This window comes from Vulpes vulpes, chromosome 3, assembly GCF_048418805.1.
Source record: "Vulpes vulpes isolate BD-2025 chromosome 3, VulVul3, whole genome shotgun sequence".
Taxonomy (NCBI): domain Eukaryota; kingdom Metazoa; phylum Chordata; class Mammalia; order Carnivora; family Canidae; genus Vulpes; species Vulpes vulpes.
The window spans coordinates 15,346,058-15,371,488 of record NC_132782.1 but is presented as its reverse complement, the minus strand read 5'-3'; the positions used below and the strand labels follow the sequence as shown (position 1 = coordinate 15,371,488).

Here is a 25,431-nt window from a genome sequence, read left to right as displayed (position 1 = left end):
TCATGATCCTGGGTTCCTAGGATCAAGTCCCACATTGGGCTCCTTGCTCAGTGGAGTCTGCTTCTCCCTCTCCTTTGCCCCTCCCTGCCATTCATGTGCACACTCTGGCTCTCTCTTGCTCTCTCAAATAAATAAAATCTTTATAAATAAATAAATAAATAAATAAATAAATAAATAAATAGTTCTAAGATACTTTATGCCATCATCATGGTAAGCACAATAGAAGAAGTGGTAGGTATATAAAAAAGTTAAGAGAAACAAATCAAAACATGTCATCACAAAAACTCATCAAATCCAAAGGAAGAGAGGAAAAAAGAAACTCTAAGAGTCAAAAACAATTAACAAAATAGCAACAAAAAGCCCTTACCTATCAACAAATATTCTAAATGTAAATGGATTAAATTCTCCAATCAGAAGTCCTAGAGAAGCTGACTGGATTTTAAAAATCTAACAAGAAGTTCACCTTAGCGGGGATCCCTGGGTGGCGCAGTGGTTTGGCGCCTGCCTTTGGCCCAGGGTGCGATCCTGGAGACCCGGGATCGAATCCCATATCAGGCTCCCCGTGCATGGAGCCTGTTTCTCCCTCTGCCTGTGTCTCTGCCTCTCTCTCTCTCTCTCTCTCTCTCTGTGTGTGTGTGACTATCATAAATAAATTTTAAAAAATTTAAAATATATATATATATATAAAAAAAAAAAAAAAGAAGTTCACATTAGCTTTACAGGACACACATACGCTGAAATGGATGGAAACAATATCCCAAACAAATGATAGTTAAAAGAGCAAAAGCGGAGGCACCTGGGTGGCTCAGTCAGTTAATCATCTGCCTCCAGCTCAGGTCATGATCCAGGGGTCCGGGATCAAGTCCCACATCGGGCTCCCTACTCAGCAAGGAGTCTATCTCTCCCTCACCCCACGCAGGCTCACTCTCTCTCTTTAATAAATAAAAAATTGGAAAAAAAAAAAAAAGACAGCGTTAAGTGGCTGCACTTACATCAGATAAAATAAACTTTAAGTCAAAAATGGTCACAAAAGAAAAAGAAACTTATTATATAATAATAAGGGATCAAGAAGATATAACAATCATAAATACTTATGCACCTAAACATCAGAGCACCTAAATATGTAAAGTAAGCAGTAACACAACTGGGAAAAAAAAAAAAGCATACAATAATAAGGGACTGTAATACTCCATTCTCAACAATGGATAAGTCATCCAAACAGGCAATTAATAAGGAAACAGCAGATACGAACAACACTATAAACCAAATGGATGTAACAGACATATATAGAACATTCCATCCAACAGCAGCAGAATACACATTCATCTCAAGACAGAACATTCTCCCAAAAAGATCATATGTTAGGCCACTACACAAGTCTTAACAAATTCAAGCAGACTGAAATTACATATTTTCTGAACACAATGAAAACTATAAAACTAGAAATCAAAAACAGGAGAGAAAATGGAATTTCACAAATATGAGAAAATAAACAATACACTCCTCAACAACCAATAATAGGTCACAGAAGAAAGGAAAATCAAAAAAGTATCTTGAAACAAATGAAAATGGAAATCCAGCAAACCAAAACCTGTAAGATGCCAAAAAAGCAGTTATAACTGAAAATTTATAGCTATAAATGCCTACACATTGAGGAAAAAGAAAGCTTACACAACCTAACTTAAACAACCTAACTTGGCACATCAAGGAAGGAAGGAAGGAAGGAAGGAAGGAAGGAAGGAAGGAAGGAAGGAAGGAAGGAAGGAAGGAAGGACAAACTAAGCCCAAAGCTAGTAGTAGGAAGAAAACAGAATAGAGCAGAAATAAATGAAATAAAGATGGAAAACCAATAGAAAGAACAAAACTTAGAGTTGGTTTTTTGAAAAGATAAATAAAACTGACCTTTAGCTAGAGTGATAGTCAACAAAAAAGAAATATGACTCAAATTAATAAAATTATAAATGAAAGAGAAGAAATTACAACCAGTACCAGAAAAATACAAAGGATCGTAAAAGGCTACTCTGAACAATTATACACCAATAAACTGGAAAAACTAGAAGAAATGGATAAATTCCTAGAAACATATAATTATTAAAGACTGAATCAATAAAAAAATAGAAAATGTGAACAGATCAATAACAACTAAGGAGACTGAATCAGTAATCAAATACCTCCCAGCCAAAAGAAATTGCAGGAACAGATGGCTTCACTGGTGAATTCTACCAAACATTAAAGAAGAATTAATGCCAATCCTTCTCAAACTCTTCAAAAACACTGAGGAGGAAAGAACACTCTCAAGTTCATTTTGCAAGGCTAACATTACCCTGATACCAAAACTAAAAGAAAGGAAAATTACAGGTCAATATGACTCATGCATTTGGATGCAAAAATTCTCAATAAAACGCTAACAAACTGAACTCAATAGCACATGAAAAGTTCAGATCTTACACCATAATCAAGAGGGATTTATCCCTGGTATATAAAAATTGTTCAAAATATGCAAATCAATATAACACCACATTCACAGAATGAAGGATGAAGATCAGACAATAATCTTGCAGAAAAGCAGAAAAGCACTTGACAAAAGTCAACATCTGTTTCATGATAAAAACTCAACAAACTGGGTACAGATGAAATATATTTCAACATAATACAAGTTATATATGACAAGCCCATAGCTAACATCATGATAAATGGTGAAAAATTGAGCCCGACATGGGACTCGATCCTGGAACTCCAGGATCACACCCTGGGCCAAAGGCAGATGCTCAACTGCTGAGCCACCAAGGAGTCCCAAAAAATTTTCTTTAAAATCAGGAACAATATATGAATACCTATTATTATCACTTCTACTCAACTTAGCACTGAAGTCCTAATTGCAACAACTAGGCAAGAAATATAAATAAAAGGCATCCAAATCAGAAAAAAAGAAGCAAAATTATCTGTTTACAGAAGACATATTATATACAGAAAACCCTAAAAACTACACCAAAAAACTATTAGAATATTACTAAACACAGGATGCAAAAAACATACAAAACTCAACTACTTTTTATATAATAACAAAGAACTACTTGAAAAAAAAAAAAAAGGAAAGAAATCCCATTTACAATAGTATCCAAACACTAAAATATGTAGGAATAAATTTAACCAAGGAAATGAAAGATCTGTACACTGTAAACTATAAAATATTGATGAAAGAAACTGAAGATGATATAAATAAATGAAAAGAAAGATTTCCCATGTTCATGGACAGGAAGAATTAACATTGTTAAAATGTCCATACTAGACAAAGCGATTTATAGAATCAATGTAACCCCTATAAAAATTCCAATAGCATTTTTCACAGAAATAGAAAAAAATCCTAAAATTCATATAAAATCACAAAAGACCTTAAGTAGCAACCTTAAGAAAGAAGAACAAAGCTGGAGACTTCACACTTCCTGATTCCAACTATATTTCAAAACTATAGTAATCAAAACAGAATGACACTACCATAAAAAAAAATACACAGATCAATGAAACAAAACAGAAACCCCAGAAATAAACTCATGCATATATAGCCAACTAATATTCAACAAAGGAGCTAAGAATAAACAATGGAAAGGATAATCTCTTAAATAAATGGCACTGAGAAAACTAGATATTCACATGCAAAGAAATAAAATTGGATCCCTACCTTACACACTCAGAAAAATTAACTCAAACTGGATTAAAGATTTAACTCCAAGACCAGACACAATAAAACTCCTAGAAAAAAAGGCTTCTTGACATTGACTTTGGCAATGACTTTTGGGGTATAATACCAAAAATATAAGCAAATAGAGCAAAAATAAACAAGTATAAATATCTTTACAAAATAAAGGTTTCGGGATCCCTGGGTGGCGCAGCGGTTTGGCGCCTGCCTTTGGCCCAGGGCGTGATCCTGAAGACCCGGGATCGAATCCCATGTCGGGCTCCCGGTGCATGGAGCCTGCTTCTCCCTCTGCCTGTGTCTCTGCCTCTCTCTCTCTCTCACTGTGTGACTATCATAAATAAATAAAAAAAATAAATAAATAAATAAATAAATAAAAAATAAAGGTTTCTACACAGCAAAGAAAGCAATCAAAATTAAAAAGCAACCTAAGGAATTAGAGCATTGGAATGTTTCCAAACCATTTATTTGATAAAGGGTCAATATTCAAATTTATTAAGAGCTCATATAACCCAACAGCAAAAAAAAAAACCCTTATTTTTAAATGGGTAAAGGAATAGAGTACACATTCTTCCAAAGACAACATAAAAATGGACAAAATGGACAAAAAACATGCTCAACATCAATAATCATTAGGAAATGTAAACCAAAACCAAAATGAGGTAGATCACATCATTTTTTTTTAATATTTTATTTGAAAGACAGAGACAGAGATAGTGACAGCATGAGTGGGGGAGGAGAGGGAGAAGCAGGCTCCCCGCAGAGCAGGGAGTCTGATGAGTCTCCATCCCAGAATTCTGGGATCATGACTTGAGCCAAAGGCAGAAGCTTAATCAACTGAGCCACCCATGCACTCCAAAATCTCCACACCTCTGTTAGTATTCCTTTTATCAAAAAAACAATAGTTAGCAAATGTTGCCAAAGATAAGAAGAAAAGACTCCTGTTTACTGTTGGTAGGAACGTAAATTGGTACATTATGGAAAACAGTACGGAAGTTTCTCAAAAAATTAAAAATAGGGGATCCCTGGGTGGCGCAGCGGTTTGGCGCCTGCCTTTGGCCCAGGGCACGATCCTGGAGACCCGGGATCGAATCCCACATCAGGCTCCTGGTGCATGAAGCCTGCTTCTCCCTCTGCCTATGTCTCTGCCTCTCTCTGTGTGTGTGTGTGTGTGACTATCATAAATTAAAAAAAAAAAAAAATTAAAAATAGAACTAGCATACAATCCAGCAAACCCACTTCTGAGTATATATCCAAAAGAAATTAAGTCATTATCTCAAAGAGATAGCTGAACCCCAATGTTCAAGGCAGCATTATCACAATAGCAAAAACATAGAAACAACTCTCAGTTGACAAATGAATGCATAAAGAAAATGATACACACACACAATGGAGTGTTATTCAGCCATTAAAAAAAAAAAAGGAAATCCCAATCACAAGAAGAAAACTGGAAAAACACAAACATATGGAGTCTAAACAACATGCTACAAAAAGAAAAAAAGGCAATCCTGCCATTTGTGACAACATGAATGAACCAAAAAGGCATTATTACGCTAAGTGAAATAAATTAGAGAGAAAAAGACAAATACTGTATGACCACACCTATATGTGAAATCTAAAAAGCTAAACTCATAGAAACAGAGTAAAATGCTCATGGTCAAAGCCTGGAGAGGAAATAAGGAATTACTAATGACTGGGTACAAGCTTCCCGTTGCAAGGTAAATAAATTCTGAGGATCTTACATCTATCATGGTGACTATAGTTAACAATACTACACCATATACTTGAAATTTGCTAAGAATGTAGATCTTAAGAGTTTTTACTACAAAAAAAAAGTAACTATGTGAGGTGATGGATGTCTTAGCTAATTTTATTGTTGTGATCGTTTTGCAATACATACATTTATCATCACATTATATACCTTCAATTTATACAACTTTATTTGTCAATTGTACTTCAATAAAGCTGAGGGGGGTGGAATCCAGGCTGCATGGTCCTTCTGATTAAATGATGATAAATTATCTTAGTTTAAGAATCAATCATATACAGTTAGCCCTTGAAAAACCAGGGAGACAGAGAGAATATGTGCAGGGGAGAGGGGCAGGGAGAGAGGGAGAAGCAGACTCCCCTGCCAAGCAGGGAACTCAAAATGGAGCTCAATCCCAGGACCTTGAGATCATTACCTAAGCCAAAGGCAGATGCTTAACTGACTGAGCCTAGGCACCCCACTTCTGATTTTAATATTTTCTTTGCTCTAGCTTACTTTAAGAATACAGCATATAATACATATAACAGAAAATATGTATTAATCAACTGTTTACATTATCAGGAAGGCTTCCAGTCAACAACAGGCTACTATTATTAAATCTGAAAATCTCCTTATAACTTTTCACTAAGTAGATTTTTTTTTAATTTTAATTTTTTTTTTTTTTATTTATGATAGTCACAGAGAGAGAGAGAGAGAGGCAGAGACACAGGCAGAGGGAGAAGCAAGCTCCATGCACCGGGAGCCCGACGTGGGATTCGATCCCGGGTCTCCAGGATCGCGCCCTGGGCCAAAGGCAGGCGCCAAACCACTGCGCCACCCAGGGATCCCTCACTAAGTAGATTTTCAACTATGCAGAAGTCATATCCCTAAACCCTGGTTTGTTGAAGGGTCAACTGTACTAGAATCCTAGAGCCAGAGAAATTATCTTTCAAAAACAAATGCAAAAAAAAAAACAAATGAAAGACATTTTCAGACATACAAAAAAGGAAAGAATTTATCACTAGCAAACTCACACTATCAGATATGTTAAAGGAAATCATTTAAGCAGAAGGAAAATGGTACCAGATGGAAACTCAGACCTACACAATGAAACAAAATACACTACAAATAGTAACTAATGGGTAAGATTTTATTATTATTATTATTGTTATTATTATTATTATTTAAATCTCTTCCAAAAATTATTGATTGTGTAAATAAAAATAAGAACAATGTATTCAGTGGTTTATGGTGCACATAAAAATAAAACACATGACAATAGGATATAAGCTGGGAGAGAAAAAAACAGAAACACACCATCATAAGGTTCCCATATTGATTGTGTAAATAAAAATAAGAACAATGTATTCAGTGGTTTATGGTGCACATAAAAATAAAACACATGACAATAGGATATAAGCTGGGAGAGAAAAAAACAGAAACACACCATCATAAGGTTCCCATATATATATATATATATATATAATATATATATATTAGCATAATATAATTCAGAATGGACTGTGAAAAGTTAAAGATGTATACTATAAACCATAAAGCAACCAGTAAAATAACAAGATAATAAGAAGATAATAAACCAACAAAGGAGATAAAATGGAAACAAAAAAAAAAAAATCCAAAAGGCGGCAGAAAAGAGAGGGAAAAAAACAAAAGATAGATGGGATAAATAAAAAGCAAATTCCAAAATGACAGATTTAAATCTTTGGTTTAAGTTTTTATTTATTTATTTGAGAGAGAGAAAATGATTTAAAGAGAAAGAGCGAGCACAAGTAGAGCAGGGGCAGAGGGAGTAGCAAACTCCCTGCTGTGCAGGGGGGCCTGATATGGGGCTGAATCCCATAATCCTAATCTGAGTTGAAGACAGACACTTAACAGAGCCATCCAGGCGCCCAACACATATTTTTTTCAAATGCACATGGAACATTCACAAAGACTGACCATATTCTGGATTATGAAGGAAAACTTAAAAAAAAAGTTAACATTTTTAAATAAATTGATATATACGCATACCCTCTGACTATAACAGAATTCACCTAGAAATTACTAAAAAACATAATCTGGGAAAAATCTCTAAAACTTCTAAATAACCCATGGGCCAAAGAGGAAATCATGGAAAACAGAAAACAGCTGAAATTGAATAAAAGTAAAAATATATCAAAATCTATGGGTTGCCTCTAAAACTGTACATAGAGGGAAATTTATAACATCAAAAACTTATGTTAGAAAAGAAAAAAGGTCACAAAGCATTGCTCTAAAATGACACCTTGTAAAAAAAAATGACAAAACCAAACAAGAAGGAAGACAGTAATAAAAAGCACATAACAATGAAGAACAGATAGAAAAGAAAAAAAAAAGATAGAAATCAATAAAACCAAAAGCTGATTTCTTGGAAACACCAATAATTTTGACGAATGAAAAACAGTATCCCTAGATACCCTAAAGACATTGAAAGAACAATAAAATATTACAAAGGACATTTTGCCCATAAATTCAGTTTAGATGAAATGGACAAATTCCTCAAAAGATTAAAACTGCCAAAGCATACACTTAATGAATAAGTACTACATCATTAAAGAAATTCCATTTGTACTCGAAAACATTCCAACAGGGACACTTGGGTGGCTCAGCGGTTGCCTTCAGCTCAGGGCCTCATCCCAGATTCCCAGGATCGAGTCCCACATCGGGCTCCTTGCAGGAGTCTGATTCTCCTTCCTCTGCCTCTGTCTCTGTCTCTGCCTCTCTTTTTGTGTCTCTCATGGATGAATACATAAATAAACTTAAAAAAAATTCCAACAGTAAATACTCCAAACTTATTGCTTCACTGTGAAACTCCTCCAAACATTTGAGGGAGAAATAGTTATATTCTACAAAAACTCTGAAAAAAAAAAAAAAGAAGAAGGAAACTTTCCCGGCTCATTTTATGTAAATAGCTTTACCATGATACCCAAATCAGACAAAGATATTACCAAAGAAGAAAACTAAGATACTGCAAAAGAAATACAATATTCCTCGTGAACATAGATACAAAAATCCTTACATCAAAATACTAGCAACTTGAATCCAACAATACATAAAAAAGACGATAATACATCATGACAAAGTAGAGTTTATCCCAAGAATACAAGAGTGGTTCAATATTCAAAAATTATTTCATGTAATTCCCCATATCTATAGATTAAAAAAGAAAAATCATCTAATTATCTCAATAGAAGCAAAAAAATAAAACACTTGATAAAAACTCATTTGTGATTTTTTTTAAAATTCTCAGCTAAGAAGAGAAATTCTTCAGTCTGATGAAAGGCATTTAACAAAATCCTACAGCTAATATATTTAATAATACAACATCAGGAACAGTACAAGAATGTCCACATTCACCACTTCTGCTCAATAGTGTAATGGAGATTCTGTTCCATGCAATCAAAAATAAATAAGTGGCACTATGATTTGAAAGGAAGAAGTAAAACTATCTTTATTCAGAGTCAGCATACTCATCTACATAGAAAACATAATGGAGTCTACAAAAAGCTACTAGAATAAGTAAGTTTAGCAAGGCTGCAAAATACAAGATCAATATACAAAACTTAATTGAGGGGTGCCTGGATGCCTCAGGTAGGCATCCAATTCTTGATTTAGGCTCAAGTCATGATCTCAGGGTCATGGAAAGAAGCCCCACATCATGCTCTGTGCTCAGTGGGGAGTCAGCTTGAGAGTCTCTCTTTCCCTCTCCTTTTGCCCCTCCCTGCAGTGCACATGCACACTCCCTCTCTCTCCCTCTCTAAAATACATAATCTTCACCAAACAAAAAAATTGATTTCTATTTACTAGCAACAATCAGAAATTGAATTTTTTTTAAATGTGCAAGATGTGTTCCCTGAGAACTACAAAACACTGCTGAGAGAAATTAAAGAAAACCTTAAAAAATGAATAGATTTACCATGTCCATAAGTTGGAAGACTTACTAATGTTAGGATGTCAATTATCTACAAACTGATCTACAGATTCAACACAATCCCAGTCAAAATCTTAGCAGGGACCTGGATGGCTCAGTCAGTTAAGCACCCAACTCTTGATTTCAGCTCAGGTCACGATCTCCGGGTGGAGGGATCAAGCCTCAAGACCGGCTCCATGCTGAGCAGGGAAACTGCTTGAGATTTTTTCTCTCCCTCTCCTGTCCCATCCCCCTCTAAAATAATAAATAAATCTTTAAAATATATATATTAAAGTTGGAAGGCTAATACTATTTTACTATATTCTTACTACAGTAATCCATAGTTAGGCACTGGCATAAAAATAGAAAGTCCAGAAACAGGGGATCCATGGGTGGCTCAGCGGTTTAGCACCTGCCTGTGGCCCAGGGTACGATCCTGGAGTCCTGGGATCGAGTACTGCTTCGGGCGCCCAGCATGGAGCCTGCTTCTCCTTCCTCCTGTGTCTCTGCCTCTCTCTCTCTCTCTTTTTTTTTTTTTTAAAAAAAAAAAAAGGAAGTCCAGAAACAGATCCACACATAGAGGAACAACTAATTTTTGTTAAAGGTGCCAAAGCTATTCAATGAAGAAGGACAGTATTTTCAACAACTACATTTCCATATGCAAAAAAAAAAATGGACTTTGATCTATATCTTATACCATATGTAAAAATTAACTCAAAACTGCTCAAAAGCTTAAACCTATAAACCTTCCACAAGAAAATCCTAATGCTGAGTTAGGTAAATACTTCTTAATTCTAACATCAAAGGTAGGATCCAAAAGGGACCAACACATTGATAAGGTGAACTTCACCAAAATTAAAACCCTCTAGTCTTCAAAAGATATTGTCAATAGATAAGTCACAGAGCAGAAAGAAATATTTGCAAATCATATATCTGATAAAGGACTTTTATCCACAATAGATAAGGAACTATCAAAAGTTAATAATTAGAAGGATGTCTGGCTGGGTCTGTCAGTGGAACATGCAACTCTTGGTTATACAGGGTCATGAGTTTAAGCTCCATGTTGGGCATGGAGCCTACTTTTAAAAATAAATAATTAAATAAAATAACTAGAAAAAAGTTAATAATTAGAAACAAAGAAAACAAATAAACCAGTAAGGAAAAAATTAGGCAAAAGATTTGAACCAAGGGACTCCTGGGGGGCTCAGTAGTTGGGCATCTGCCTTTGGCTCAGGCTGTGATCCCGGGGTCCTGAGACTGAGTCCCATATGGGGCTCCCTGTGGGGAGCCTGCCTTTCTCTCTGTGTCTCTGCCTTTCTCTCCTTGTGTCTCATGAATAAATAAAATCTTGAAAAAAAAAAAAAGATTTGAACCAATCAATACCTGACTAAAGATATACAGATGACAAATCAGCAAATGAAAAAAATGCTTTAAAGGATTAGTCATCTGAACTCCACCTCTGAAACTAATAATATACTATATATTAATTAACTGAATTTAAATTTTAAAAAGAATATATTTGAAAGCCCCCTAAAAAAGATCATTAAATCATTAAAAATGCAAATTAGTACTATAAGAAGATACTACTACATACCTATTAGAACACCTAAAATTTAAAAAACTGACCATAAAAGTGTTAGTAATGATACAGAGGAACTGGAATTCTCCGATATTGCTGGTAAGAATATAGAATGGAAAAACGTGGGAAGACATTTTGAAAGTTTCTTTAAAAGTTAAATATTATGCAATTAATGCACTGAATTACACACTTAAAAATAATTGAAATGTAAACTTTTATCATATATATAAAATCACAGCTTTTTAAATTTTTTTTTTAGCTTTTTAAATTCTTAGAAATTAAACATACTTCTACCATATGATCCACTCATTACATACCTAGGTATTTACGCAAAAAAATGAAGTATCCATACAAAAATTTGTTAATATCCATATAAAAACTTGAATACAAATGTTGATAGAAGCTTTATTTTTAATAACCCAAAACTAGAAATTACTCAAATGTTTATCAACAGATGCACAGATAAACAAATTGTGGTTTATCATATAATGGAATACTATTTAGCAATAAAGTAATGAACTTTTGACACAACTTTATAAATGAACCTCAAAATAATTATGCTGAAAAAAAATAATTATGCTGAAAGACAACAGATCAAAAAATATATGTACATTATATAATTCCATTTATATAAAACTCTAGAAATGCAAATAATCCATAGCAATGGAATGTAGATAAGTAGTTGCTGGGGGAAGGGGCACAAGAAAAGGCAGGAAGGATGGATTACAAAAAGGTACAAGGACCCTTTTGGGAGTCATTGCTATGTTTACTATTTTGATTGCAGTGATAGTTTTACAGAGGTATACATATGTGACAACTTAAATACATTTTAAATGTGTACAATTTGTAGGGCACCTGGGTGGCTCAGTCAGTTAAGGGTCTGCCTCCGGGACAGGTCAGGATCCCAGGGTCCTGGGATGGAGCCCACAGCCTGCTTCTCCCCCACCCCCTGCGACTCCCCCTGCTTGTGCTCTCTCGCGTTCTCTCAGTCAAATAAATAAATAAAATCTTTTTTAAAAAATAAAAATGAAAAATAAAATTACTACAAGCATAAAAGGAATTGAAACCCTAACTAAAGAATAAGACTTTTGTTTAAGAAGGGCAAGTTAAAAAAAATGGTGGATGGGAGGGCAAGTCAATATGAAAAGATTTTCCTAGGACTGAAAAATACATGTATTCAAATTAAAAACTTAATAGGCAAGCTAAACAACGATGAGATAGAGTTGAAGAAGGAATTATCTATAAGACAGATCTGGGGAAATCACCCGCAATACAGCCCCCCCAAAAGATAAATGGATAGAAAATGAGTATGGTCTAGTATTTAGAAGACAGAATGAGAAGATCTAACAAATATATTACAGCAGTCCCAAAACAGAAAAGAATGGGAAAAACTTGAAAATCAAAGGGACAATGGTTGAGAATTTCCAGAAGAGATGAGACAATCCTCATCTAGAGCCAATGCAACAAATAAAGTCACACCTAGACACATCATAGGGAAACAACAGATCACCAAAAAATAAACATTAAAAGCAACTAATGAATAAAGCAGATTACTTACAAAGGAACAATTAGATTAAAATACTTCCCAACAAGAGACCAGAGGACAACAGAATAGCATTTTCAAGTGCTAGGGAAATAAATGTAACTAAAATTCTCCACCCAGTTAAAATATTATTCAAGAGAGAAGGTGAAAAGTACACTAGCACTTGATTGCATTATGTTCTTTCATGCCTGTGAAGCTTTGTGTGTTCTGTTCCTTTTATCCATAAAGTTCTCCCTCACCCCCCAACCTCCCTGCAGATCAAATTCAAATTCTCTGTAAACTTTTCCTTAACCTTCACTAAAATGCAGTAACAACAGAGGCACTAGGAGTTAAGTACACAGGTTCTGGATGTGGACAAAAAATGGTTGTGAATAAGAGCTGTGTAAGTTTGGTCAAGTTGCGTCTCTAGGACAATATTTTACTTGTGTAGATGATAATATCAATACCTAGGGGCTTGTTGAAAATGTTAAATGAGGGACACCTGGGTGGCTCAAAGGTTGAGCATCTGCCTTTGGCCCAGGGCATAATCCTGGGATCCAGGATCAAGTCCCACATTGGGTTCCTTGCATGAAGCCTGCTTCTCCCTCTGCCTAAGTCTCTGCCTCTCTGCCTCTCTCTCTCTCTCTCTCTCTCTTTCTGTGTCTCGAATGAATGAATGAATGAATGAATGAATAATAAAATATTTTTTAAAAAAAGAAAATGTTAAATGAGATACATGTAAATGCCTGATATAAAATAAGCACTTATTTTTTTTTCAAAGATTTTATTTATTTATTCATGAGAGAGACACACACAGAGAGAGAGAGAGAGAGAGGCAGAGACACAGACAGAGAGAGGCAGGCTCCATGCAGGGAGACAGACGCGAGAGTCGATCCCCAATCTCCAGGATCTCGCCCTGGGCTGAAGGTGGCGCTAAACCACTGGGCCACCCAGGCTGCCCAAAATAAGCACTTATTAAAGGAAAATCTACAGATTAATTTTAGAAAAAAAATTCAGAAGGTTGGTTAAGGATGCTCCATATAAAAAATTCAAAAGCATTTGAAAATGTTTGTAATATAAAATATTGGATAAAAAGCAATAAACAAGAAATTGGAAAAAGTAGTTTTTTTCAAAAATAATATGTCGGAACAAATCTAACAAAAGATATATAACTTATGGAGAAAATTATTGGAAGCAAAAACAATTTATACTACTCTCATGGAGAGGCATACTAAATACTATAAAGATAACAATATTTGTTTTCTACTATAAAGTATTCTTTTTTTTTTAAGATTTTATTTATTTATTCATAGAGACAGAGAGAGAGAAGCAGAGACACAGGCAGAGGGAGAAGCAGGCATCATACAGAGAGCCTGATGTGGGACTTGATCCAGGGTCTCCAGGATCACGCTCTGGGCTGCAGGCGGCGCTAAACTGCTGCGCCACCGGGGCTGCCCTAAAGTATTCTACTGCATGATTAAACCACAGTTTACTAATCTCTGTTACCAATTTTTCCCAATTTCAAATGGTATTATAATGAATATCCTTGTTTAATGTCTCCTTATGCAATGTCCTCAAATTTAATGTGATTTCAATCAATATCTAACAGAAATTTTCCACAGAATTTGACAAGCTGATCCTGAAATTCAAACGAAAGTGTTAGGGACAAGAATGGCTAAGATCCTTTAGAAGAACAATAATAATGGAAATCCTGACATACCAACACTTATTATAATGTTATAATAATTAAAGCAGTATGACATTGTTGTAAGACACATACCAATACAACAGAAAGCTTAGGACACACACAGAAAATTGCCATATGAACTAAGGTAGAGAGGAGTGCTTTGAAAAGACACAAATTGGGGCGCCTGGGTGGCTCAGTCAGTTGAGCATCTGCCTTTGGCTCAGGTCATGATGCAAGGGTCCTGAGATCCAGTCCCACATTGGGCTCCCTACTTAGCAGAGAGTCTGCTTCTCCCCCTCCCTCAGCCACTCTCCCTGCTTGTGCTATCTTTCTCTACCAAATGGATGAATAAAACCTTTAAAAATAAAAATAGGGGGATCCCTGGGTGGATCAGTGGTTTAGTGCCTGACTTCGGCCCAGGACGTGATCCTGGAGCCCCGGGATTGAGTCCCACATCAGGCTCCATGCATGGAGCCTGCTTCTCCCTCTGCCTCTGTCTCTGCCTCTCTCTCTCTCTTGTAAATAAATAAAATCTTAAAAAATAAATAAATAAAAATAAAATAAAATAAATAAAAAGACACAAATAATGCAAACTATAGAAGAAACATTACATTTTTAATTTAAAGCGTTTTGCCACACTATTATACATAACGAGGGGAAAAGACAAGCCACAGACTGAAAGATGAAATTAGGAATCTACATAACTAAGGATCAGTATCTAGAATATATATATATATATATATATATATATATATATATATATATATATATAGTCATAAAACTCAGTAATATAAAACAGAAAACAGGCAAAGAATATGAACTAGCAATTCACAAAGGAAGAACTCAAATGGCCTAAAAACAGAAAACATGTTCAACTCTCCTAGTAGTCAGGAAAACGCAAATTTAAAAAATATGTTTATATCCAACAGACTAACACACAAGACACAAAACTGTATACGTGCATATGAAGAATAGCAAGCACACTCTATGACCTAGCAGTTCCTCTCCTAATCTATCCTAAAAAAATTCTAGTATACCTACACAAAGAGACATATACAAAAATGTCCACTGCAGCCCTGAAAAAACAATGAAAAAATATAAAGCATATAATTGTCCCATAGCAAAGAAATAGATTGGCAAATCACGGTTTAAAGACACCACAGAATACTTAGCATCTAGATACAAATGTACTCATTTATTTTTTTTTAAGATTTTTATTTATTTATTCATGAGAGACACACAGAGAGAGAGAGAGAGAGAGAGGCAGAGACACAGGCAGAGGGTGGAGCAGGCTCCATGCAGGGAGCCCGACGTGGGACTCGATCCCCGGTCTCCAGGATCACGCCCTGGACTGAAGGTGGCGCCAAACCACTGGGTCACCCGGGTTGCCCAATAAACTCATTTATATTAGTAACCTGGTAAGTGAAAAAGGCAAGTTTCAAAGAAATTCTAATTTAAGCACAATTTTAACACTAAAATAACCATATATTGTTTAAATGTAGTAAAAGTAAAAAACATGCATGGATTTTCACACAGGAATTTCAGGATAATGGTAATCCCTCGGGAGGGAAAGATAAAGGAAGGGAGAAGATGACCTTTAGTTTTTTTACCCCCCCCCCCCCCCCCCCCCCAGAAAAAAGCTCTAGGGATCCCTGGGTGGCTCAGCGGTTTAGCCCTGCCTTCTGCCCCGGCCATGATCCTGGAGTCCCCAGATAGAGTCCCACATCAGGCTCCTTGCATGAAGCCTGCTTCTCCCTTTGCCTGTGTCTCTGCCTCTCTCTCTCTCTCCCTCTCCATCTCTCATGAATGAATAAATAAAATCTTTAAAAAAAAAAAAAAAGCTCTATAGCAAGTAGGGCAAAAGGTTAACATCTATTAATCTCAGTGGTGAGTAAAAACATACTTTCTATATTACTTTTCTATATCTTGAAAATGTCTCATAGTTGAAAAAAGTTTTAATGGGTTTTTTTTTAATGGGTTTTATATGACATAAAAATGATTAGAAAAAATAATTACAATCTAATAAGACTTCCAAATTGCTGTGTTGTAGTTAAACCTTACTATAATGAAGATGACTAGAAATTATACTTCCACCTCAAGTAGACTCTTCTAAATTAAGAATCAGTCTATACTATTTCTGGTAAATTAGCAATCAAAAAAAAAAGAAAGTAAAAAAAAAGTAAAATGAACACAGAAATGAGAAAAAAATTTTTTCAATTATTTTTCCTCCAAGTTCTTGGATCATGAGAGGTGTCATGTTCCCTTGTTTGAATTCATGACCTAAGTTAGATTGGTACTGCTGTAGAGAAAATTACAGATTCATAGGAAAGAAAATTTCACATGTAAATACATGGATACATACATAAATAAATAATTTAAGAGATTAGCTCTAATACCCTCCCTACAAAATCAGTAAAACACAACATATGATACAATTTACTAAAAAATAACCCATTTACTAAACTCTAAATATATGTGAGAGGATATAAATAAGAGGTAGATATGGCACAGGTCTTTATCATCAAATCTTTATTGAAAGTTTGTAGAGATAAAACCTAGAGATGACAAAAGAATTGTTATAATTCAGAAAATCAAATCCTACAATATGGTTTCACAGTGTACCTATGTTACAGGAGTGTTGCTCCTACAGATGAGCTTGACAGTCAAAGGAAAACTTTCCACTGGACTTTGCAGGAGCAGAAACAACATGAAACTTCAAGGACAAGAATATATACAGTGAGTTAAAGAAATAACAGAGGATCCCACTGCAATGGAGGTTATAAGGTTGGCAGTACAGGTAGAGACCACATATGAGTACACGTGATCCTTGAAACTTGAAAAGTAGTCTAGAAAGAACTCTCATTAGAATATAAAAGGATACTAAAATTAGAATATTACCATTTTGCAATCTCTAATAAAAATATGGATCTGGACAATAATAATAATTTAGATACTAAAATCTTTAACAAGATAGGTAACTTTATAACAAATGGATCACACTAACAAGTCTAAGCCCACTGATTAACCCTAACATTAGTAAAGGAGAGACAAGGAAACATTCTCTAGCTCCTGATATGATTCAACAGGAAGTATAAAACTATTGTAAGTTTCCTTGCCAAAACAAAACAAAACAAAACAAAAAAAAAAAAAGAATCTAAGGGGTGCCTGAGTGGTTCAGTTGATTAAGCTTCCGCATTCAGCTCAGGTCATGATCCCAGAGTCCTGGAATTGAGTCCATGTCAGGCTCCCTGTTCAGTGGGGAGCCTGCTTCTCCCTCTCCTTCTGCCACTGCCCCCGCTTGTGCTCTCTCCATCTCTCTCTCTGTCAAATAAATAAATAAATAAAATCTTTTTTAAAAAATAGCATCTAAAATTTGATCAAGGGGGATCCCTGGGTGGCTCAGCGGTTTGGCGCCTGCCTTTGGCCCAGGGCGCGATCCTGGAGACCCGGGATCAAGTCCCACGAAGGGCTCCCGGTGCATGGAGCCTGCTTCTCCCTCCGCCTGTGTCTCTGCCTCTCTCTCTCTCTCTGTGACTATCATAAATTAAAAAAAATAAAAAATAAAAAATAAAAAAAATAAAAAAAAAATAAAATTTGATCAAGACTCTAGATCCCAACAACTGGTTTACAGGAAATAATGGGCAGAGGAACAAGTTAAACATCACATCTCAGAGATGCAATCAGTAATACCCAGAATGCAGGTTCCTTCAACTAGTAAATGGCAGAGAACCAAAAAGGGGGGTTGGAGGTATAACAAAAAGAGTCCTAAGAGATGTAACAACCAAGCGCAATATGAGGGCCTTGTTTGAATCCTAATTCTAAATCAACCCTAAGAAATCATTCATGAAACTGGGAAAATCTGAACATTCACTGGATATTTGAAGACTTTAAGAAGTAATTGTGAAAGGATACCTGGGTCGCTCATTCGGTTAAGTATCTGTCTTCAGCTCAGGTCATAATCTTGGGGCCCTGGGATTGAGCCCCACGTCAAGCTCCCTGTTCAGCAGGGAGTCTGCTTCTCCCTCTCCCTCCCCCTACTCTCTTGCTCACTCTCTCAAATAAATAAAATCTTAAAAAAAAAAAAAAAAGAATTGTGAATATTTTAGGTATGATTAGGGTACAGTGGTTGTTCTTTTAATGATAAAATATGCATGACACAAAACTTACCATTTTAACATTTTTTAAGTGTGCAGTTCAGTATATTAAGAACATTCACACTGTAGTGCAGCCATCACCACAATCCATCTAAAGAACTTTTTCATCCTCCTAAATTGAAACTCTGTACCCATTACACAATAACTCCCCACTACCCTCCTCCCTCCAGCCCCTGCCAACTACCAATCTATCTTCTGTCTCTAAAATTAAACTATTACAGATACCTCATAAAAATAGAATCATACAATATTTGTCCTTTGTATCTGGCTTATTTCACTTAGCATAATGTCTTCAAGGATTATCCCTACTGCAGCATGTGTCCAAACTTCATTCCTTTTAAAGGCTAAGTAACATTCCGTCTTATGTACAAAACCACATTTTGCTTACCTATTCATCTGCCAAAGGACATTTGGGTTATGTTTCATTCTTAAGAGTTCACATCTCTTTACTGAGATACATACTTAAATATTTATAAATTAAATTATAAGAAATCTGAGATTTGCTTCAAAATACTCAAGTTTGGAAAGAAAGGGTGCGGGGAGGAGTAATAAATGAAACAATGTATCACTTCTCACTTAACAGATTAACAAAGATTGAAATACTGATAACACTATATATATTGGCCAAGATGTGGGGAAACATGCTCTTTCATACATTGTTGGTAGAGTGTAAATTCATGTCTTTGGAAGGCTCTATCAAAGTTTAAAATGTACATTTCCTTTAACCAAGATATAACTTCTAGGAATTTGTCTCACCCATATGCTTACACATATACACAGAAAAGTGTATACAAGCATACTGACTGCAACAAACATTTTTAATAGTCCAAGATTGGAAACAATTTAAATGTGTATCAGTAGGGAAATGACAGCATAAATTACAGGAAAAAAATATAAAAGTGCAATGAAATACAATTTAACTGTAAAAAAAAATGAAATGGTTCTATGTGCACTAATAAGAGACCGTGTCCAAGAAATGTGTTAAAGGAAAAAGAGCCAGTTACAGAAGAGTATGACACTATTTAACTAGACATTGACTGCCTCCATTTCTGGCACTGCCACAGACCAAATAAACCTAAAAATTTCCCACAACAAAACAGCTACAATTGCAGAGTAAATTATAACTAGCATCTTTTAAATGTATGGCTAAGCTTAAAAGAAAATAAGGGAAATCTATCACTGAGAAGTGGGACGGAGGAAAAGGAACCCTTACTTTTTACTTTATCCATTTTTATTTATTTATTTATCTGAGAGAAAGCATGAGCCTTGGGGAAGGGTAGAGGGAAGAGAGAAGCATACTCCCTGCTGAGCAGGGAGCCTGAGAGCCAGAGGATCCAGGGATCATGACCGGAGCCAAAGGCAGACTTAAGCTTAACTAAGTCACCCAGGCACCCCTCTGGTTATTTTTATGTTGTAACCAATATGTATTACTTTTGAAATTGAAAAAGAAAGAAATTATTCCTAAAGCAATCTCAAAAAAGATGCTATGGATTTAATAATCAATGCCACCACCTGAATAACTAAACCAATGGAATCTCATGGCAAATTTTCAGGCGTAACAGCCACTATTTTATCCAATTTAACTCAACGTACTTTAATTTATACAACTTACTAAGCACCTACTAAGTGCAAGAGACTATGCTGGCCTCTGATAAATATAGCAAGATAAGGTTCCTATTTTTTAAGGAGCTTAGAATCTGTGAGGAAGAACAAGGGGGCAAAAAAAAATCTATAAATACAGGATAGAACATGAAAATGGTCATCCTCTGCACCAAAATTTGGGAACTAAATATTTAAAATTCCAACTTCTGGTTAGCACCATCAGCACCACAAACCAATCAGACTTTATTTTATATTTTTCATTACTTTTTTTAAAAATTTACCCATCCTTCAACCGTTTGTTACAATGAGTGCATTTTATTCATTAGTGGCAAAATTATGCTGTTATACATACAGTTATTAATATCTAGTTTCCATAGCTTTCGTAATTTCAAATTTCTTTTTTTTAAGATTTTATTTATTCATGAGAGACACAGAGAGAGAGAGGCAGAGACACAGGCAGAGAGAGAAGCAGGCTCCCTGCAAGGAGCCCAATGCAGGACTGGATCTGAGACCAGGATCATGCCCTGAGCCAAAGGCAGATACTCAACTGCTAAACCACTCAGGCGTCCCATGCTTTTGTAATTTCATCCCACAAATGAATTCTGTTGTTTTCTTCCTTTGGTTTGTACACCTGTTAATATTGCCACACTATATCAATACCACTCATCAAAAATAACTGAATTCTCTCCTCATAATTTCATAATTATAAATTTGAAAATTAATTGGCAATATAGGTTGAGATGGATCCAAGATCCTTCCCCATCTCCAATACAATATCCTATCCATAAACAGACACTTGGGAAAAGGATTAAGGCACAGCAGGGTTTCTTCTCTTTATTAAGAAAGCAGATACAGAGAAAATAGAATCGTTTAAAAATGTACTGAACAATGGTATTTATACATGTCTATTGTAGTTACAATTACAAACTAAAACACAACTTATCTTAAACTTTTAGTAACCTAAAAGGATTTTAAGAAGTATCAAAAACTGAAAAAAGTTAAATATATTTTCTCTATGCCAGCGTAGTCCAGCTTTGCCCACCAGGAACACTGCTATAATTTGTAGATTTCCAGTTCTGAAAAGGTTCCAGAGGCAGCCTTTTAACCTGTATTGTTGGCTAACGTCACCTATGTCTCTCCAGGCATTAGATTAGGTGTGTAGCCCAGAATTATTCTATCCCAAAGAGTTGTAAAAATATCAGAATTTTCACATGGCCACAACACATTTATTGTTTACTCTTGCCCTTTATGAAACTGGACATGGCAACTGCTGGCACTTACAGGCAACAGTTCTGCATTTCAGAAAGGCAATAATAATTATTTAACACTATGTATCAACAACTCACAGAGGGCTGCCAGAGGAATAAGAATCTACCAGATGTCAGTAAAGGCAAATGCTGTAAGATTAGAATGTGCCCTGTACGAATACCTTCAAAGAAATAAAGAGATATTTCCGCTCCTGCACCGAAGCATCACAATCAGAGATCAGACTTACAACTCATCCAGATCAACCTGATGATTATGACTGTGTTCCAAAATTCAGGAAAGAATCAAATACATTTCCTACTTTCCCCTTCTTTAGGGATCCCAAATGCTAACCTCGTCTAAGAAGTAAAAATGTCTAAATACCTGTAAAGGATTGTTCCAATTCCATTTTAAAATCCCTCTTAAAATTTATTTTAAGTTTTTAAAAAGAAAAAAAAAAGGCCCAAATAAGAATGGCATATTAAAAAAAAAAAAAAAGACAAAAACACAGTATTGAACAGAAACATCCAATAGGAATGCTATTTGTAGAGGCAGTAGAGAGAAATGTTGAGCTGTCATCTCTGGAGCCTGCAGACTAGCAGTAACTTACTACCTGTATAATCCTGAGCAAGTTTTTTAAAACTATGCCCTACTTTCCTCTTCTGTATCATGAGAATAATGACAGTAACAATCTCAGGTTTGTTGAAGATAAATGAGTTACATAATGTAACACAGTTAATATTTGACCACTATTTACCAAACAGATAAAAATCCAAAGTGTTAATAACACTCTTTTGATGAGGCTGTTGGAAAGCAGAAAGTCTGATACTCTGCTTAGTACTCAGACTTAATGGAGGGAGGGCAACTTGAGAATCCCACTGTTGAGAATATATCTCCCTGATAGTTTTGCATAGGTGAAAAGACAGGTATACCACATTTTTTATTTCATACTGGAAACCCAAATGTCAAACAGCAAAAGTGATGACAAATGAAGAGTGGCAGGGCGCCTGGGTGGCTCAGTCGGTTAAATGCCCAGCTTGATTTTGGCTGAGGTCATGATCTAAGGGTTGTGAGATCAAGCCTCACAGTGGGCTCTTCACTGGGCAGGGGGGCCTGCTTAACATTCTCTCTCTTTCTCAGTCCCTTCCCCCGTCCATGCACTCTCTCTCTCTCTCTTAAAAAGCAAAAACAGGGCAGCCTGGTGGCTCAGCAATTTAGCATTGCCTTCAGCCAAGGGTGTGATCCTAGGGTCCCAGGATCCAGTCCCATGTCAGGCTCCCTGCAGGGAGCCTGCTTCTCCCTCTGCCTGTGTCTCTGCCTCTCTCTGTGTCTCTCATGAATAAATAAATAAAATCTTTAAAAAAAAAAAAAAAAGCAAAAACAAAAAAAATCAATAGAGTGGCAAATTTGTGGCATGGAACACATTACAGATTTTTTTTTAAGTAAAGTTAATACACTGATTTACTGACATGAAAAGACCTCTTGGTAAGTGAAAAATGCAAGATGTTATGTTGCTTTTTGCATAAAAAGAAACTGAATAATCAAAATACATATTCATCCTCGTTTATTTTTGTACTAAGAGAAAGTAGTAATGGTGGGAAGGACTGGGCAGATGAAAGACAGGATGGGAGGGAAACTTCAAACTGTGCATCTTTTAATTTTTTCTCTTTTGCTTTTTTTTGGCTACATGAATATTTTACCTATTCAAATATTAATTTTTTAAGTATTTTTTAAATGTCAGGAATACACTTTAAGTCTCAAAAGTTGGCTGCAATTACTATCGCCGTTGTTGTTAATAGTTGCAGTGATAGTAACAAGCTCAAAATACCTCCTTTCTGAAGTCTTTTACGTACTTCCTCTGCACAGAAGGCTCCTCTAACTCCCGGACTATTTAAAAAATTTATCATTTTCTACTCTAGTGTAAGAGGCTTAACCGGGTAGGTCAATGTCTTGTTCATTTTGCATATCCTCGGAGCCTTGCTTGCACCTGATAGATTGAACATTCTATAGCAACAGTAAGCTACAAGTACTCCAAAGGGGGGGAAAAAAAAAAACAGTGACCCTTTCTAAAGGATGTGTGCTCTACCATTAATTACAACACCTGAAAATTTTAAAACTTGAATAACTGGACTTGCTAACATTCTTTCAACTACTGCCCCAGCCAAAACGTCCTCTCTTCCACCAAGTTCTTTCTTTTCCCAGGGCTTCCCCAGATATGATATCACGTCCCAAGCCAAGACACTACAACGTACCAACTCTTTAACTCGCTGCAGTCTCTGAAATGCCTTTTGTCCTAAGTCCCAACACCCGGCTACATTGCTCCTATCGAATGTGCATTTGTTGACTGTCTCCTCTTAGACAGAGGTTCACAGATTAGTCAACGAATAAAGTGCCCTTTTAACTGCAGCAGAAGACCTAACACTTGATTCCTCATTCGCTCAGTGTTTCTGTTTGTTCTTCTGGTCCGTAGCGCGTTCTGCGACCGACTGCTCAGTAGCCCGGTTCTAGATGTCATTCCAGCACGCCGAATACTCCACTGACAGCTCAACAGTCGCTTTTCATGCAAGCCCCTCCCCTTTCCCTCCTCCCTCAACTCTCACAAGCTCTCGGGCTCCTCCGTCGCCGCTGACGGACACACTGACAGTTCAGCAGCCCTTCCACCCGGCAGCCGCAGGACCACCTCCCCGACTCGTAGCATCCTGCGGCCCAATGCAGCCCCCAGGACCACCCCCCTCCCAGCCGGGCCAAACCACGTCGTCAGCCTCTCCTTCCCAAGAACCAGGCCGCTTTTAAAGCTCTTCCCGACAAGTACACAACTGACAGCTCGGCAGCGGGTTCCCCAAGCAGCCCTTCCTCCTGCCACCCCGCGCACGGCTCTCCCGTGGCTGCCCCGAATACCCACTGCCCCGTCCTGGGTACGCGCGCTCTCCGCGCTCCCCGGTCCCCACTCCCCCTGCGGCGCTGACAGCTCAAGCTCAGCCACCCCCACCCCACCCCACCCCCACCCCCACCCCCCGCGGCTGCGCCCTCCCCCACCGCGTCCCCTGACAGCGCGGGGCCTGCCGCCAGGCGCCCCCTCCCCGCCCCGGCCCGGCCCGGCCCGGCCGCCCGCCCGCGGCGCCCCCGCCCCGGAGCAGGGCCCCACTCACCCACTCTCCCGCATCACGTTGCTGTCCCCGCAGTCACAGGCCCCGCCGGCCTGGCTGCGGAACATGTTGAAGTCGTGTCCGGTGTGGTCGCCCTGGTGGAAGCACTCGGCGCACAGCGACATGCAGGGGGAGATGCCGCACGTCCGGCAGCGGTAGGCCACGAAGTTGGCCGTCCAGACCAGGCCGCAGAGCGCCGCGGGGTCGTAGGCCCGCACGGCCGCGCAGAACTCGTCGTAGCCGCCGCCGCCCGCCAGAAGGCACTTACACCACTCCAGGGCCTCCTCCTCCGCCGCCCCCGCGCCGCCCCCGCCGCCCGCGGCCGCCGCCTCCTCGCCGTCCGCAGCCGCGGCCAGCGGCCGCTCGGCGCTCAGCACCCGCTCCAGCAGCGCCTGCAGCTCCTCAGCACCTGCCCTGTTGTCCGGCCGGCTGAGGGCCGCCTTCAGGTGCGCCGCGGTGGCCGCCTTGTCCAGGCCCGGCCCGGGCGCGGGCAGCTCGGCTTGGGGCGGCTGCGGCCCCCCGACGGCCGCCGCGGCCGCCGCCGCCGCCATGATGAGAGCTCAGAATTTGGAGAGCCCAGGGCCGGCGGCTCCTCCCGGGAGGGTGGGGGAACCGACTGCCGCGGTCGCTCCGCCCGCCCAACTCTCGCGATACCCCGCACCGCCGCGCGCCGCCGCCGCCGCCGCCGCCGCCGCCACCGCCGCCGCGTCCCCGCCGCGACCCCGCCCCTGCACACGCCCCCCGGGCGTCGGGCCTGCTCCCCGCGCGCTCCTCCGTCGCTCCCCCGCCTCCCGGCGCCCAGAGGCGGGAGTACGGAAAAGAGCCGCCCGCCTCGAAAAATACACAGAGAATAGACAGACAGGCAGAGACAACTTCAACATGGACTTTTATTTGCCTGGACTATAGGGCTTACAGCATCTTCCAGATGGAGCCTAAGGATCCGCATCTCGTTTTGAGCTGCAGGTTCCCAGCGTTACGAACCCCAATGACCACCGAATCCCTGTTCCTATTGAAGCAAGCTCATTTTCCCCCTGAATTAATTCTTACCCTCACACTATTACCAAGTTAATCTGAAGTACATTTTTTTAGGCTATTACAGTGCACTC

General features: G+C 38.1%; 1 protein-coding gene across 6 annotated transcripts in view; it reads right to left on the bottom strand.

Moving 5' to 3' along the window:
- The window catches only part of UBR3 (ubiquitin protein ligase E3 component n-recognin 3), a 226,700-nt gene extending 201,786 nt beyond the window's left edge, over positions 1-24,914 (bottom strand). For 4 of the 6 annotated variants that reach the window (XM_072751891.1, XM_072751894.1, XM_072751895.1 and 1 more), the window contains exon 1: positions 24,329-24,913. In XM_072751891.1, coding sequence (XP_072607992.1) covers positions 24,329-24,876 — 548 coding nt within the window. In that variant the 5' untranslated portion in view covers positions 24,877-24,913. Of the gene's footprint in view, positions 1-24,328 lie in introns of all 6 variants that reach the window. The other 2 variants (XM_072751893.1, XM_025994075.2) reach the window with 2 other exon arrangements.
- Positions 24,915-25,431: the final 517 nt, after the last annotated feature.